The following is a 17,307-nucleotide window of genomic DNA, read 5'->3' as shown; positions in this document are numbered from 1 at the left end:
TCTGATATTAAACTACAACCGGACAAGTGTTAAAGTTTCAAAAAAAGCAATAAACAAAATTTAAATTCGCTATACACTCTGGTAAAATTTTAACAGGGAAGAATTCCTATCTGAGATTAATACCGGACAGCAGACAATTTATATGATGGAAGCACTAATCAACAAAATATTTACGTTATCAGAAAAACTAGCAAAGATTTATAAAAACATAAAGATCTGGTGTGAAGTAAAACTTGTGCAGAGTAAACAAATTACGTGAGGTTAGGAACTGCAGAACATGAAAATTTACGTTTACTTTAAATTATACAGTAAAGAAAATTACTGAGGTTAAATTGCGAGATAGAGAAAATTTGCATGAGGTGAAAAATTGCAAAGCTAACAAAATTACATGAGTTTAATATTTGCCACACTTTATCAATGATTCAAACAAAAATTTACATTATGTTAAATTATGCCACACTTTATCAACGATTCAAAGAAAGAATTACATGATGTGAAATTATGCCTTGATCCAAGTGATTGGTTACTTAAAAACAATTAGCTTTGAGAGTTTATATCGTGGACTGTCTCCAGCTTATCCCCCACAAACACATGATAAATAAACACAAAACGCATCCCTCGTCGCGAGAAATGCTTCTCGGTAACGTGATGATGATATGATGATAACTGCCTAAGGGAAAAAATTTATCTCCCCGTCCCTCAGTCCACGATATTATGAATTCTAGTGCACTTTCCACGATCCTTTTCCCAGACTGGGACAACGTTAGGTGAATTTAACTGCCGTAAATGAACTATTAGCAATCTTATGTGAGGAATTAAGAAGTGTTATAATGTAACACTTAAGCATAAGCATCCAGAAACCTTATTTATAACTTGATAAACAAAGAATGAGTCCTGACTAAGTGAATTTCATGAAATCTTCTAGCAAGTGCCTTATCTAAACAGTCTCATAACTGTTAAGTTTTGTTAGAACCAGTGACGATTAAAATCCTAACATGAACTGTGAATTTACAAACAATAAACAACTACATACCAGAAAAGAACTAACCTTGCACACGGTTGCCTATGTTTAATGATTTTCTTGATTAATTTTTTTTTTTTTATTCAAATTATTCCATTGCGATTTCGTGCCGTTTTTTTTAGCGCGAAATTTTAATTCAAATTTGGTCACCACACCTTTAAGTAACAGGTTACAAATAACATTAATGACAAGTGAGAACTGTCATAATGAGGCATAATTTCAGCGAAACGGGATTTTTGAAATCCATGGCCAACTACGCCCTTAGAATTATTTATAAAACCTTGAAAATACAACTGACAATACCGTTAATTAATTTAACAAGGTTAATTTACACCCAATTGAAGATTTTGGAAGGAATTTGACTTAATTTGGGACAACTACTTACATAAAATCCCCTACTGTCAATATGGATCTTTATTAAATTCAGTTGTCTGAAATCTTAATCAATAATTAATATCACTGTTAATGCTCAGCTAGACATTTCAAAAATAATAGGAAATTTTTTCTGATTGTTATTCTGGTGTCCCGCTTTGAAAAATTTAATTTCTCATCAAATTTTCATACTGTCAGAAAAAACTAGAATTACAACTCGTGACGTTTCCTTGTAAAATCTTTTTCATATCTTACAGACCAACCTGTGTGTAATAATGATTATACCATTTTATGGAAATCTTGTTCGGAATTACTGATATTTTATGAAACTCAAATAATTTATAATGAATTAGCAAAAATATGTAAAATGGGTGGCCACTCGTGTATTTTTAGTTAAGCTTAATTTAAAAATTAACTTATTTTAATTCGTCAGTTTGTATGACGAAGAAACGTACTCAAACCACATACTTGGCATATTCATAGCTGAAGAGTCAGGAAAATTCGATATAATTCGAGTTTTTTTAATAAACACGATTACAATTAGTAACAAAGAACACTCAGATTTAGAAAAATACTTTATTCATTCTCTTAAATATAGAATGGTAGAAAAATTTTGCGTTTCACGTTCCTTCTGTGATATTTTTATCATCCACATGACGTTTTTTGTTATGATCGCGCAACGACGACTTCTTTTTTGTTTTAAATGGACAGTTTTCGCACTCGTACCAATTAATTTCATTATCATCCAAATGCCGCGCATTTACGTGATTTTTTAAATTACGGTTGTATTTGGTTTTATACGAGCACTGATCACATTCGTACCATTTAATATCCTTTTCATCCCAATGGTTCGACTTTATGTGCCTTCTTAAAGTTACTGATCCTTTAGCCTTGTATGGGCATTTCTCACATTTGTACCACTGAATGTCCTGTTCATCTAAATGGTGTGCATTTATGTGGTATTTTAACATGTAGTTGAATTTTGATTTATATGGACACTTTTCGCATTCATACCATTTAATATCCTGTTCGTCTAAGTGCTGCGAATATATGTGTTTTCTTAGATTTGATTTTTTTTTAGTTTTGTGTGAGCATTTTTCGCATTCATACCATTTGATTTCTTGCTCATTTAGTTGGCTTGCCGATTTTTCATCGACGTGGTTTCTTTTTATGTGTCCTCTTAAAGCTTCTGGTCCTTTAGCTTTGTATGGGCACTTATCACATTCATACCACTTGATATGTTGCTCATCTAAGTGGTGCGCATTTATGTGGTTTTTTAGCATGTAGTTATACTTAGCTTTATATGGACACATTTTGCATACGTGCCATTTAATCTCCTGTTCATCTAAATGACGAGCAAATATGTGCTTTTTCAAGCTAGCTCTTGATTTAGCTTTAAACAAACATTTTTCACATATCAAGGAATTGATACCATTTTCATCCAAATGATGTGTTCTGTTATGATCATTTAGCGACAATTTTATCTTAGTTCTAAATGAACAATCTTTGCATTCATACCATTGAATTTCATTTTCGTCTAAATGACGAGTTATGTTATGATTTTTCAATGATGATTTTTTTTTAGTTTTAAATGGGCAACTCGTGCATTTGAACCACTGAATTTCATTTTCACCTAAATGGTAGGCATTTATGTGACTTTTCAAATTACGGTTATATTTGGTTTTATATGGGCATTTTTGGCACTCAAACCATTTAAAATCCTTGTCATTCCAGTGTTTCCTCTTCATGTGACCTCTTAAAGCCGCTGTACCTTTAGCTTTGTAAGAGCACTTCTCACATTTATACCATTTAATATTTTCTTCATCCAGATGATGAGCATTTATGTGATCTTTTAATAAATAGTTATATTTAGCTCTGTATGGACACATTTGGCATTCATGCCATTTAATGTCCTGTTCGTCTAAATGCCGCGCAATCATGTGCTTTTTTATATTAGCTTTTGATTTAGCCTTGAATGAGCATTTTTCACATTCATACCATTTAATATCTTCGTCAGTTAAAGTATGTCGTTTAGTATGATCACAAAGTGACGATCTTTTTTTAGTTTTAAAAGGGCAAACTTTGCATTCGTACCATTTGGCTTCATGTTCATCTAAATGCTGTGCGTTTATGTGATATTTTAAATTACCGTTCCACTTGGTTTTAAAAGGACATTTCTCACATTTATACCACTTAATGTTATGGTGCGCGTTCGTATGCTGTCTTACACCTTCAGGTCCTTTCGCTTTGTACGAACACTTCTCACATTTATACCACTGAATGTCTTGCTCATCCAGATGATGTGCATTTATGTGTTTTTTCAACATATAATTAAACTTGGACCTGTATGGGCACATTTTGCACTCACGCCACTTTATTAGTTGTTGGTCGAAATCGTGGGAATTTATATGAAAGTTTGTTTTATCTCCAGAACATACTGCAGTGTGTCGTAACCATTTTAATAAGAAATGTGTTTCGAAGCCACATTTTTCACAAATATAGTTTTTAATTGTATATTCGACGTCTGGTAGGTCTTCTTCAATTTCCTTTTTAACACTATGCCATTTTTGGATGTGCTGCTTGAAAACAATTGTTAGTTCTGTTTGAAAATCACAGTCTTTGCAGTAATAAGTTTCGATGTTTGTGTTCTCACAGTCAAAAGGTGTCGAGGAGGAGCAGTGGTTCCTGGAATGATCCACCAAGAGAAAAAACGACGACGTGAAATACGGACAAACTTCGCATTTGTGGACACTGTTGAACAAGGGTTTCACAGCGGTAAAATTCTCTGAATATTCGAGAATGGACATTTTGTTTTGCCTGAATTCATTAATATCTCAGATTATACAATGCAATATTCGTATTTTCTTACCCAAGCTTTAATAAAGAATCCAAATTCTCAGACCGACTATTTTTTGTAAACATAACCTCAAAAGTGGATATTTAATTATTTCAGAAGCAACAGTTTTACGCTGACAATTGTCCGCGCAGGTTTAGGACAAGTAAAAGTTTAAATGGAAGTTAATTTTTAAATAGTTGTCCAAATGGGTTATTGGTAAAATATTTGACCGCACGTATTTATTGGAATTACGTTGCAAGGTCATTATTTGTTATGAATGTTAGGATACAGTAAATCTCACCCGTAGCTGACAGCTAGTGATACCAATAGTAAAATAATCGGTGGTGTAAAAACAAAATGTTACTAGTTTCGCGAAGTGGCGCTAAATTTCGCGCCTTTGCGTGAATGGTGTTTGGTGTCAATGGTGTATAACCTACCACCTACCACCCCACACATCGCCCTATGCTATCACCATAAAATTTATATTATATATTGTTATGATCAATGTTGCCAATCGTCGAAAATATATTGTCTGCATCAGGGTCTGCATATGATAAACTGTGGCATATGCATAATCATCACAAAAAATTTATATAGTGTTATCCACCAGTGAAAATTTTGACTTTTTTTTTTCTTTTAAAAAGGGAAAAAGAAATTTTGTATTAATTTCTTTTTAAAGTATTAAATTCGCCACATAACAAAATTCTTTAAATTAAATTTATAAAATATATAATATAATTTAAATAAATAAAAGTATTAACTTCCTTACCCTCTGAAACACAATTACTTCAACCACTGCCTTGATATATGTATTACTACTATAACAGATCTATGGCCGCCTTCTTTATTTTATTTATTTATTTGGGAATACAACACTGTTATTTACCAATTGTTGATGTACGTGTCCTTGCAAAAATGTTGATGATTGTGTAAAGAAAAAACCCAACTCGAAAATGCTGGATATGTTTACTTCAGGAGCGTGGGAAGTTCTGTCAAAACAACTTTCGACCAATTTTTACTTCCCGAGCGTAAGCTGAGGAAGCATAGTAATCAAGTCCATCGGACGAATTGCCACTTTTATGTTTTCTCGACGTTTCATGACCCCTACAGTACGAAAAAAGTAGTCTCTCGTTTTCGTCTGTCTGTCTGTATCCATTTTTATTAGACCCGTAATCTCCGAAATTGCTGGACCAATTGTTGTCAAATTTTGTTTGTATGTTAGAAATATCATGTAGATGGTTAAATGCTAGCCAGAATTTGGTTAATCGTCCTCATCAACAATTTGATGACGTCATCTCAATGAACCGTGTTTTATAATAAGTTGAATGTTTTACAAAAATACCCCCACACTCTTGTAGTATACGAATCCGCTTTCAGTTTTTTCGCTTAACGTTCAAATCTTCGCAAAAACAATTGCACGGTATAATAACGTTATCTTTTTTTTTTTTAATATATAGAGTTTTCTTTCAACAACAGGAAAGTTAAACATGTTTTCAGTTTCTTGTTGGGAAAAGAAGACTTCGTATATTAAGAAAAAATGGACAAAATATAAGCCCCGCCCACCCACCCCTCCTCAATTCTGATGAATGCTTTATTCTTCAGTCTAATTAGGAATGAAAATCTCATCACAATTGAGATCGGGGCGGGTGGGTGGAGCTAAATCTTTGTTTTTTTTTTATACGTAGTTTACTTTCAACAATTTTTTGGTGCAAAGAACAACAGATATTATAATAAAAAAACATAAAGTCGATCTATTATTTAGTAATTTTGGGCTGTACTCGTAATGTATGTCACGTAAAATAACTTGTACTTTCTCGTTTTTTTCGAAAAATTGAAGAAATGAAAAATCTAAAAATTGAAAATTAAAAACTCGTGAAACTTTAAATCGAAAAGCTGCAAAATCTAAAAATTTAATGAGCTACATATAGGAAAATTGAAGAAAGAAAAAAGAAAATTTGAAACATTGCAAACCGAAAATTGAAAAAATTGAAATTGAAAAAACAAAAAATGAGAAAAATCTGTAGAAATAAAGAAAATAAAAAATTGAAACGAAAAATTGCACAAAAATTAAGAATTGAAAGCTCTAGAAATCGAATTGGAAAGTTGAAAAATTTAAAATTGAAAACTAGAAAAAATGCAAAACGAAAAAATGAAGGAACAAAAAAATGAAAAATTGAAAATAAAATCAAGTCAAATAAGCTGCGGGAGCGTTATTTACGCCACAGGTTTTTACTTTATAGAGGTTATCACTGTTATCAGAAAACAAAAATCGCAAAAAAACGATAATTTTTCAGGGGCAAGAAAAGTTCTCTTGAAATAACCTTCGACCAATTTTTTACAATGCGTGTTCAAAGACCACCAAAAAACTTTTGATTTTATAAATATTTATTTAAAACGGGTGATCAAAAATATTCAGATTAGAGATCGCCATGGAAATTCAAACTATTGAAATACAAATGAAGTTATGTATGACATTTGCAGTTTAATCAAAGACATAACAAATACTTTCGTGGCTAACTTTAATCTGAAAACTTTTTGATCACGTTTATGAAATAAATTTGTGTATGCAACCAATTGTACACGTAATTGAAAGTGTAAATAGTTATGAATGAATTTTCTAAAACTACTCATCTGCTTCATAATAATAATAATGACGTTTGTTCTAGAGGTTTGTTTACCTAGAAACGTATGCATTTCCGATGTAGCTAGCGCTTTTTTCTGTACCACAAAATATACGATCTACAGTTTTCTTTTTCCAGAGTATAATGTATAATATAGTAGAGCAATGTCTTTGGAAAAAGGAAAATTCTGTTATACAACATATTTAAATGTATCAAGTTGATAATCCTGCCTTCATGCCTTGTATCATTTCCTGTTAGTTTAATGATGTCTGTGCGATAATTTCGATAACATTTAGTGCCGAATTTGTAGAAACGTATTATCTGTAAAACAGGCATTTAAAATCAAATTATCATTTAAGGCACTTGTGGCAAGCACTGCTAGCAAGTCGTTAATAAAGAATCAATTAAATTACTTTGGGCTGCTAGTATATTTAAAATTGACATATGAATCCACATTTTTGGCCTCTGCTTTTGAGGTTATATTTGTAGCAAGCAAATTTAAAGAGATCTAAACATTAAGTAAATTACTATTCACAAATAATATTAGGTAAGAAAACTCACAAATACCTTTCTATGTTGTAGTCTGAAATTAACTGATAAATTTAGGTGACTCAAAATGCCCATGTTTGAATACTCCAGGAATTATGCATTTGCGAAACCTTGGTTAAGCCATGTCCATAAATGTGAACTTTGCCCATATTTCACTACACAATTTTTTCTTATGAAGAATCACGCCATGCATCACTGTTCAGCCTCAATACCTTTTTACTGCGAAAACACAAACATTGAAATTTATTATTGCAAAGATTGTAATTTCCAAACACAGCTAACACTAGTTTTTAAACAGCACATTCAACAATGTATCTTTAAAAAAGAAATACAGGAAGAATCACCTGACGTGGAATATACCATTAAAAACTACATGTGTAAAAAGTGTGGTTTTGAAACACAGTTTTCGTTGAAATGGCTACAACATAGCACAGAATGTTTGGAAAATAACGAAAACTCGCAGATAAATTTAACATGTGAGAACATTTACCAATACACACAAAGAAACAGCTTAAAAAACACAGAGATGTGTCCCATACTAACCAACAAAATATTAAGTGGTATGAATGTAAACAATGTCTGTACAAAACAAAAATATATTCGTGGTTGCTTTATCATATCAAGGTGTGCCACTTGAACCACCAGAAGATTAAACGCCATGAATGCACAATATGCTTGTATAAATTTAGGTTCAAGTATATGTTAAAAAATCACGTAAATATACACCATCTAGAAGAGGAGCAAATCCAGTGGTATGAATGTAAAAAATGTCCATACAAATCTAAAACACCATATAATCTAAAAAGGCATATAAAAGTACAGCATTTGGCTAGACATGAAATGAAATGGTATGAGTGCAAAAAATGTTCATTCAAAGCTACCTTGAAAACATATTTGAACAAACACATAACTGCACGCCACGTAGATGAACAAGACATTAAATGGCTTAAATGTGAAAAATGTCCATACAAAGCTAGATTCAACTATATGCTAAAAAACCACATAAATGCACACCATTTGGATGAGCAATACGTTAAATGGTATGAATGTGAGAAGTGTCTATACAAAGCTAAAAGACCAGAAGCTTTAAGACAACATATGAAAAGAAGCCACTGGAACAAAAAAGATATTAAATGGTATGAATGTATAAAGTGCCCGTATAAAACCAGACGCAGCCGTTATTTAGACAGTCACATGAATGCGTACCATTTGGATGAAAATAAAATCCAGTGGTATGAATGTAAACAATGTCCATTCAAAGCTAGATTAAAAGGTAATTTGAAGAGACACATACGTGGACGCCATTTGGATGAACAGGATATTAAATGGTATGAATGCAAAAAGTGTTCCTATAAATGTAAGTACAATTATGCTTTAAAAAATCACGTAAGTGCACACCATTTGGATGAACAAGATATTACATGGTATGAATGTGAGAAGTGTCCGTACAAGGCTAAAGTAATAGGAACTTTAAGACAGCACATGAAGAGGAAGCATAAGTATGAAACAACTGCAATTTAAAAAATCAAATTATGGAAAAATGTGGCAACAAAAATTAATAAATTGGATTTTTTGGATCTCTCAGTTTTTACTTGTTCAAAATGTATGCAAATGTATCCAAAACATAAATTTATCGTATGTGATGACTTATATGTCTGCCAACATAAACACAAGTTGCAATATCGGAATATTTTTATTAAAGAATACATATTAAACTTTTGTATATGCAACCAACAATATACTAGAAAGTAATGATACGGGTTGAATATATAATTTTTTCTCTCCCATTTCCACTCCAATAATACATTTTTGACGTCTTTCAGGTTCTGCTTCAAATTTTACGTGGGGGTCTATATGTAAATTTATTTCAAAATTGTGCATTATTGTTGCCTATATTGTTTTATAAATTGAGGTTATGTGTACAGAAAAAAATAAACAATTTAGGTGAGCAGAAAATACACTTTGTTTTTTCAAAACTAATAATAAATTTTCGTGAACCAGATTCTGGAAAATCTGAGAATTTTGTTTCCCTCAATTACAACAATGCCCTTAGTTCTAAACTTCTAAACGTAGTTTGTGAACCTTATCCAAATACATACCACATCAATTGTCCTCATGATGAACCACATTAGACATCAGTGTCCCACGCTATCTTTTAACATGGAAATTTATTACTGCAAGGACTGCAATTTCCAAACCAAACTAACACTACACTTCAAACAACACATTCAAAAATGTAATAACAATAACAAAGAAACCCAAGAAGTCTTACCAAATGCGGGATACAGAACTAAAAACTACATTTGTGACAAGTGTGGATTTGGAACAAATTTTTTTGGAAGTGGTTTCAGCATAATATAAAATGTTTAAACAATGAAGGAAATCAGAAGTTAATCAGTTCTATAAGAGCACAGAAAAGTGGACAGAAATTGCAGCTCAAGACTGACACATTGGCTGCTAAATTTTTAACTCAGAAGTATCATAACTAGAGCTGTGCGGTTGAAATTTAAACGCTGCGAATTGACCCCCACTCCGGCAGGCCAGAGGCTTGCACCGACGTTATGTATCGCGAAGAAAATTACGCGAAAAATAATGTTAACGGCATGTCAGTTGATGATTTTAAAATCCATATTCACGAAATAAGAGTAATCATAATTTTAATAATGTTCAGGTGTCCGTCTCGCTGACAATAAAACTATTTGTGTGAATTAGCAAAAATAATCCACAACTGAAAAGCGAGAAGCGAGCAAGGCAAGGCTGTGTAGCGATCTGCACTGTGGGCCGATAGTGGGGGTAAATAAATTTCAACCGCACAGCTCTAATCATAACCATTCAAATGCAAAAAGTGTTCATACCAGGGGCGGCTCATGACTTGAAAAATTGATGAGGCACAGCACAAAACGCTCTAAAATATAAATAAATCAAGATTACTTAAATATTTTCTATTTAGTCAAATAAACAAATTTGTAAACTCATTTAACTGTCCACAAAGAACCAAGAAGGTGTAAGGAGGTCTTGCAAGGAAAGGATGAGAATGACAGGACAAAAGGAAAGGGAAGCGTGGTCAGAAAAAACTAATATAACTTTGTAAGGATCCAATTCGAATTTTTAAATTTCAAACGAATTCCGCGCGCACAAGAAACGGTTAGTGAGAAGAAGGAGAGGTTGGCAACCAACCACCCCAAGGAAACAGACGTGCGCAAAGCGAGGGTGGTTTTGTCTCGGGTAAAACCGCCCACTTCCTTTTCATCGCTTCGAGAGAACAGTCGACTTCCTTTCGAGCGCTTCGAGCAACAGTGTTGATCTGTTCCATTGAAAACCTAGCAGCCCCGTTGAGCCATTGGGTGTTCCTGACTTCTCATCGTTCTTACGACGAGGTTTTTGTGTTCCTGTTGGCGGTAAGCCGTGTCGAAATCTTCGCATCTTTGGAGAGGTATGTTTTGAACACCTGTTTCGCGGCGAGTTTCAAGCCCCGACGATGCTTCTGACCTCGTGACACTTCGACGCGTGCGCTTTTTTCCACTAATCTCGTTTTTTTTATCTTTCATTTAAAATCCATCGCAGTAGGGCTTTACAGGAAGTGATTTCTAGTTCGGGCCATGCTTTATTTAGCTTTATTTGTGAAATCTGTATTTTGGATGGCGGCAAACGAGTTGTTATTTTCACCGTTCTTTGTTCAGGCAGCAGCCATTTTGGAGCGTCCATTTTGTTTCTTTTAACCGAGCACATGTTTTAACTGAATCTATTGAACAAAATTAACAACATTGTGGGTCATGGGGGGACGTGCCTTCTATTCCTTTTTATTTAGCCCATCGTTTATACAACGCCACAGGATTCATCGTATTTTTGCATCGCATATTTTCGACGCCTATTATTTGGAATGACGAATTCGTCCAACGCCATTTTGCAACTGCAGATTGTCTGCCATGTTTGTTTATGTGTTTTGTTTGGGGAAATGTATGTGTAATGATGGCCCACAATGTAGCTGAATAATTTCACGTTTTGAATTTTAACCAATAACTTGACTGGACACGAATTAATATTAATCATATGAATACAAAGATGCAGCTTCACATTTTTTGTTACAGATAGTTTCGGTGATCCGCAAACCTGCAATGCGTAAATCTGTTAACTTTACAATCTTTCACCTCATGCAATTTGTCTTTGTCTCACAATTTTAGCTTCAGTAATTTTCTTTGCTGTATAATTTGAATTGAACGTAAATTTCCATGCTCTGCAGTTCTGACTTAACATGATATTTAATTTGTACAAGCTTATTTCACACCAGATCTTTATTTTATAAATCTTTGCTAAGTTTTGCTCTTGTAAATATTTTGTTGATGAATATTTCTATCATGTAAATTATCTGATGTCCAAATTTAATCTCAATTAAGAATTATTTGTTGACTGAATTTCCGTAAGAGAGTATGGCGAATTTAAATGTTGTTTATTGCTCTTTGTTGAAACTTTAACACTTGTTCGGTTGTCATTTAATATTAGAGTCATAGAGTTTGAACATTTAAATAGAATTGAAGGTAAATAACACAATAACACGTAGTGTCGGCGATGGGCGCAGTTCCTAGTTGCGGTAGCGGAATGTGTCGCGCTCTCTGCACATATGTGCAGGCTTTGAACTAGATTTCAGTGGGAACGGTCTTGACGACGAGGTAGTAGTTGACCAGACTTCACCGCTAGTTTTAGGCCGAAACGGCCTGCTTGGACGGCATGTTCGTCATGGAGGGGTGCTGTCTGGCAGGCTTGGTGTAGATAGAATCACCGTCGCGGGGGAAACCAGCCCAGACCGGGAGCTCCAAACTTCGCTCACGCTACGACACCCCCTCTGGGTATTTTGCTGTGCTCATAAATGAAATTGATATATATTTTGTTCGATCGCCACACTCTCATAATGATTCGGGTTCTGCCATCCAATTTACATATGTGTAGGTCTTGTGTTTGTTCGGTTTTCATATGTGTATGTCTGTCAATTCGCGAGTGTTTTCTTTCACATATCTTAAGGTGTCTGACATGTAATATGTCGGTGAATAAAACCCCAGGGGGTTTTGGGGAATGAAGACCGATGACACCTTGGCCCTGCGGACTCGCCAGAAGGGCAAATCGAGCGTCTGTCGTTCTTCGTTTCTTTTTCCTCCTTAGGAAGGCTCCTAATTTTGTCTATTATTTCTTGCGCTCTCGACAGTGTATGCACTTGTATGAAAGAACTTCTTCCCGCCATTTTTCAAAACCACAAAAAAAAACACACAACGTAGGTTCTCATTTGTTAGACGATCACAGCCAAGGCCAAACTTTGAATTTTTGAATTTTTCGCGGGCCTTTCAAACTGTTTCAAGGTCAAATTTTTAAGGCGGGAAGTTTGGGTTATCACAACTTCTAACAAAAAACAAAATTAAAATAAACTTTAAAGGAAACATATCGAAAAAGATCAAATACAACATAAAATAAAGCTAATTTGATTTATAACAAAAAACAAAATGAAAAAAATATAAAATATAAATACGGATTTATTTTAAATTTTTTTTATGGATCAATTAACGATTTACTCAAATCAGGAACCGGCGGTTTTAATTCCTTAACTACATACAATTTATCATCATACGTGAAAGTAGAAAAAACAGAACTGCCATTGTCATTTAACGTTAGTAGAGAAAAATTCCGATTTACTCGTAATCTTAAATAACGATTACCGAAATCAAATTATGACAAGCACAAAGCACTAACGCGACCCACGCAAACGTAGGCACTTTTAAGACAAAATTCTGTTACCGAAATTTTGAATCAATTTATACACACACAGATTTGTGGCAAAACAATCAACGGCCTAATTTTGAATACTCCTGCGAATGCAGACTGCATTGCAATCGCACGTTCCCCGCGCGCAAATATTATAGTTGTCCATCTCTTTTGCAAGCACGGAAATGAGGCTAGCCTCAATTTTGTCTTTTTTCAACTCATACCGCTTATAAGTGTATTGCAGGTTGCTTGCCTATTAACGACATGATTTCTATATATGCTGTAGAGGCAAGCTTCGAGTCGGCCTCATTCGCGTCACAAAATACATGTTGTGCGGAGTGTTTAAGCGCGCTGTTTAATTAAGGGAGCAACGAGTACCTACCGAGATAAAAATAAGAATATAATTTTCTATATTTATTTTTAAAATTTTAGAAAAAAGACACAAATTATTGGCCGAAATGTGTCCGTATAAAATAATAAAAATCCTAATAAGGCGTAAAATTCATTGGTGAGGCACTGCCTCACCTGCCTCATAGGACAAGCCGCCCCTGGTTCATACAAAACTGAATGAAATTCTAATCTAAAAAGACACACATTCTCAGCATTTGAATGACCAGAACACTAGGTAGCAGTATTATTAAAAGAAACCATTTGCAATTAGATACTTAACTGTAAGTAAGAACCAGCCTTAGGTCTAGGTTTGAGTACTTTGTTTGTAGTTTTAGTCTTTTATAATACGGTTTTGCCCATGTAGTAAATATATAATAATAATCACTGAATATAAAAAACAAAACTTCATGTGTGTGATGTATTATTTATTGTTATTGTTACAGATATAAATAAACTAGAAAAAATACCAATAATCACAGAACTACGTATGACCATTTGTTTGTAAATGCAATTTTTACTAATATATACATAACAATAATTCAAATACGCTACTTACACATTTATCACCATTTCAGAATTATCGCAACCTATATATACATATGAAACGAAACAATTAGGTAATTCCTAACATTCTAAACATTTACATTTGACACTGGTTTCTAGGCATTACTATTACTTATCAACATAACTCAAGTTTATGTATGCTTAGCTTTAATGCATGCTCCTCTAGGAATGCAAAGTTTAATGACACACCTACAATGATGTAAACTTCCAGGAATAAATTATTTATCCCCAAAAACCTGACTTTCTAGAAATGTTTTCAACTGTACATATGCATGTTCCAAATTGTCATTGATAACAATGCAATCAAAATTATCCTCAGTCCCGTAATCCAGCTCTTCACTGGCAACTTTCAGTCTATGCAGCAAACTTTCTTCAGTTTCTGTTTTCCGTGCAGTCAATCTTTTCTTCAACTCGTCCAAAGATGGTGGTTTTATGAACACATAAAGCGGATCGAGATCTGTGTTCTTTACTTGTTTTACTCCCTGCACATCAATATCCAGCACACAAATCTTCCCTTGTTCTCTGACAAAGTTCACCGCCGCTTTGCTTGTTCCATACATGTTGCCACAAAACGTGGCGTGTTCAATAAACTGCCCATCCAGGATGGCTTTCTGCATGTCTTCCACTGTGGTGAAATGGTAGTGTTGTCCGTCCACTTCTCCAGGTCGCGGTTTTCTGGTTGTGTGGCTAATGCTGAAGCCGAATTTATCTGGAAAATCCTCCATCATTTTTTTCAACAAGGTGCTTTTTCCGGAGCCTGAAGGGCCGCAAAGGACCAAAGGTCGCAATTTTGACATTCTGGATAAACCTGCAAACATGATTATTAGGTTAAGTAGAGTACAACATGTTTCTGGGGAACGGTGCTGCTTGCCTAAACGCTGGTTGTGGAGTAGTTGTCTGTAATGAAATGTAGGAATCAGGCACGAAAACAATTTGTTTCAAATTTAGAGGTTAGGGGGAAAAATTCGGTATTGATGTGTATTGGATGTTGCCTATGTGTGGACGCGGCAGTGGTGTCGATGTGGTAAGTGCCAAAGGGCTCAAATCACAAATTCTTAAAGAAATCGTTGAATAGGAATGGGTACCCAAGGTATACTCAGAACGTTATTTTTTTGCCCACTAAAATTTTATGATATGATGATGAGGGGTTGGACGGAACAACTACAGGGTTAGTGACGACTGTAAAATGACCCTTGCCGGTTAGGTGTCGGTGAATTTATAATGCTTGTAGTTGAGTAACAAAACATAAAATATAAACTTACCAAAAAATACAATACAAACGATACCTGCATAAAAAGTACACATAATAAACAATAACAACGACAATACAGCTCAAAGAAATTCTTATATGTATACAAATCGCCGAAGAATTATCCAAATGAAAAAAAAATCCTTTAAATGTTCAGATTTGTTTTTTTTCTCTCTTCAAAAAAGGCAAATTTTAATATAAATTAGGTATCAACACACTCTTAAATTCGATTTTTATTATTATGATTTGAACTTTATCGAATTAATTTAACATCGGTATATCTACAGCTCTTGTAAATTTTTTTACTTCCCGAGCCAAATAAATCCTATCCAAAATGTGTAAAATATGATGAATCTATACTCTTGTGATTTATCATTGCATTAAAAGTTTTTAAATTTCTTATACAGGGTGACTCACAAAAATTAATGAAAGAAAATTGACGTTTCATTACCTTTAGAATACGAAAACATAGGTCTCTTATTTCCGTTTACAGAATTACAGAAATTCTAAAATTCTGACCGAATTTGTGGAAAGATACCAAATGTTGTGAAAGTCCCAAATATTCTAACCCTTTCAAAGGTTTTAAGGCTTTCAAGGATGCTAAAAACTCTAAGAACTACAAGGATTTTGGGAATTTCAAAACATTAAAAAAAAGTTAGAGAAGCCGGCATTTGAAAATTCTAAAGGAATTTCAAAAATTCCGAAGATTCCACAGATTCCAAATATTTAAAAAATGGAAAGATGCTAAAAATCCCAAAGGTCCAAAAATATTTAAAATTCTAGATATACTGAAGTATTTCAAAATAATGAAAATCTGAAAGGTCTAAAGATTATAAAAATTCGATTGTTTCTAGATTCTAGAGATTCTAAAGATTCTAAAGTTTCCAGTGGTTTGAAAGATTTAAAAAGTATAAAAGCTTTCCCGGGTTACATACACTTAAAGATTCTAAATAAACTAAAGTTCTAATGTTCTAAATATAAAAAACATTCAACAAAATCTTAGAAAATTTTTAAAACCCGGGCGTACTAATGATCCTATAAATTGCAGAAATTTTAGGCTTCATAAAACTCCTAGTAATTCCCAAAGTGTTCAAAATTTCCATAGATTGGAAAGACTCTAAAGAATCTAAAGTCTAAAGATTTTAAAGGCTCTGAAGTGTCTAAAGACTAACACCCAAAGGGGTCAAACACTAAAATTCTGTTTCGAATACTTGAAAGATTCTGAAGGTTGTAGTGAAATTCCCAAAGCCAAAGATTCTAAAACTTGTAAAAATCGCGTGAACTCTTAAAATCCCAAAGATTTTACAAATTCCAAAGACTTTAAAGAAAACAAAAATCTTAAAGACCTAAAAATCGTAAAGATCGGAAAAATGAATTCTTTAATTTTTATAAATCCTAAAAGTACTGAAGGCCTTGAACATCCTAATTATTATCTTATAAATCTTGAAGACTGTAAAGACTCCAGAGATTCCAAAAATTCCAAAGATTTAGACTCTTGAGATCTATAAATTTTAGAAAATCTGAAAAAATTCAGAAAGAGTGACAAAAATGTGGTAGACCTAAAAATCTTGAAAATATTTAAAAAAGTTGAATTTCAAAGTTCTGATATAACTGGAGCCTGATAATTTTAGAAATTTTGTAAAACGTGGAAATTCAGGTGATCTTGTGTACTTTGGAAAATCTGGAAAATCTGAACATTCTAGAAATTTTTAAAATTTTGCAAATTACGAAAATTCCCAAAAATTAACAGAAAATAAAAAAATATAAAATCTCAAAATTTCAAAAGTTTACAAAATCTTGAGATTGTAGGTATTCTAAAAATTTCAAACTTTTCAAAAATTCGAAAGATTCGACACATTCTAAAAATCTTGAAGATTTCATACACTAGAATTTGCGAATTGTAAAGACACCAAATATGCTAAATAAACTAAAGTTTTAGATTCTAAACAGAAGAAAT

The 17,307-nt window shown here is 33.3% G+C and overlaps 2 protein-coding genes across 2 annotated transcripts; both read right to left on the bottom strand.

The window, feature by feature from the left end:
• Positions 1 to 1,971: 1,971 nt before the first annotated feature.
• Positions 1,972 to 4,626, bottom strand: LOC135142291 (zinc finger protein 208-like). The gene is made up of 2 exons (XM_064073976.1): positions 4,263 to 4,626; positions 1,972 to 4,210 (listed from the first exon to the last, which is right to left on the bottom strand). Exons 1-2 carry the CDS (start codon positions 4,313 to 4,315, stop codon positions 2,014 to 2,016), a joined length of 2,250 nt encoding a protein of 749 aa, XP_063930046.1. The 5' UTR covers positions 4,316 to 4,626; the 3' UTR covers positions 1,972 to 2,013.
• Positions 4,627 to 13,958: 9,332 nt separating this feature from the next.
• LOC135141980 (guanylate kinase) lies at positions 13,959 to 15,101 on the bottom strand. Its single transcript, XM_064073610.1, has 2 exons — positions 14,973 to 15,101; positions 13,959 to 14,909 (listed from the first exon to the last, which is right to left on the bottom strand). Exon 2 carries the CDS (start codon positions 14,896 to 14,898, stop codon positions 14,320 to 14,322), a length of 579 nt encoding a protein of 192 aa, XP_063929680.1. The 5' UTR covers positions 14,899 to 14,909; positions 14,973 to 15,101; the 3' UTR covers positions 13,959 to 14,319.
• Between the last annotated feature and the right edge of the window lie 2,206 nt (positions 15,102 to 17,307).

This window comes from Zophobas morio, unplaced genomic scaffold (genome assembly GCF_036711695.1).
Source record: "Zophobas morio isolate AGI-343-1 ecotype UQ-CSIRO unplaced genomic scaffold, CSIRO_AGI_Zmor_V1 ptg000046l, whole genome shotgun sequence".
Lineage (NCBI taxonomy): Eukaryota > Metazoa > Arthropoda > Insecta > Coleoptera > Tenebrionidae > Zophobas > Zophobas morio.
Note: the sequence above shows the minus strand (reverse complement) of the source record. Positions and strands in the feature narration are given on the sequence as shown.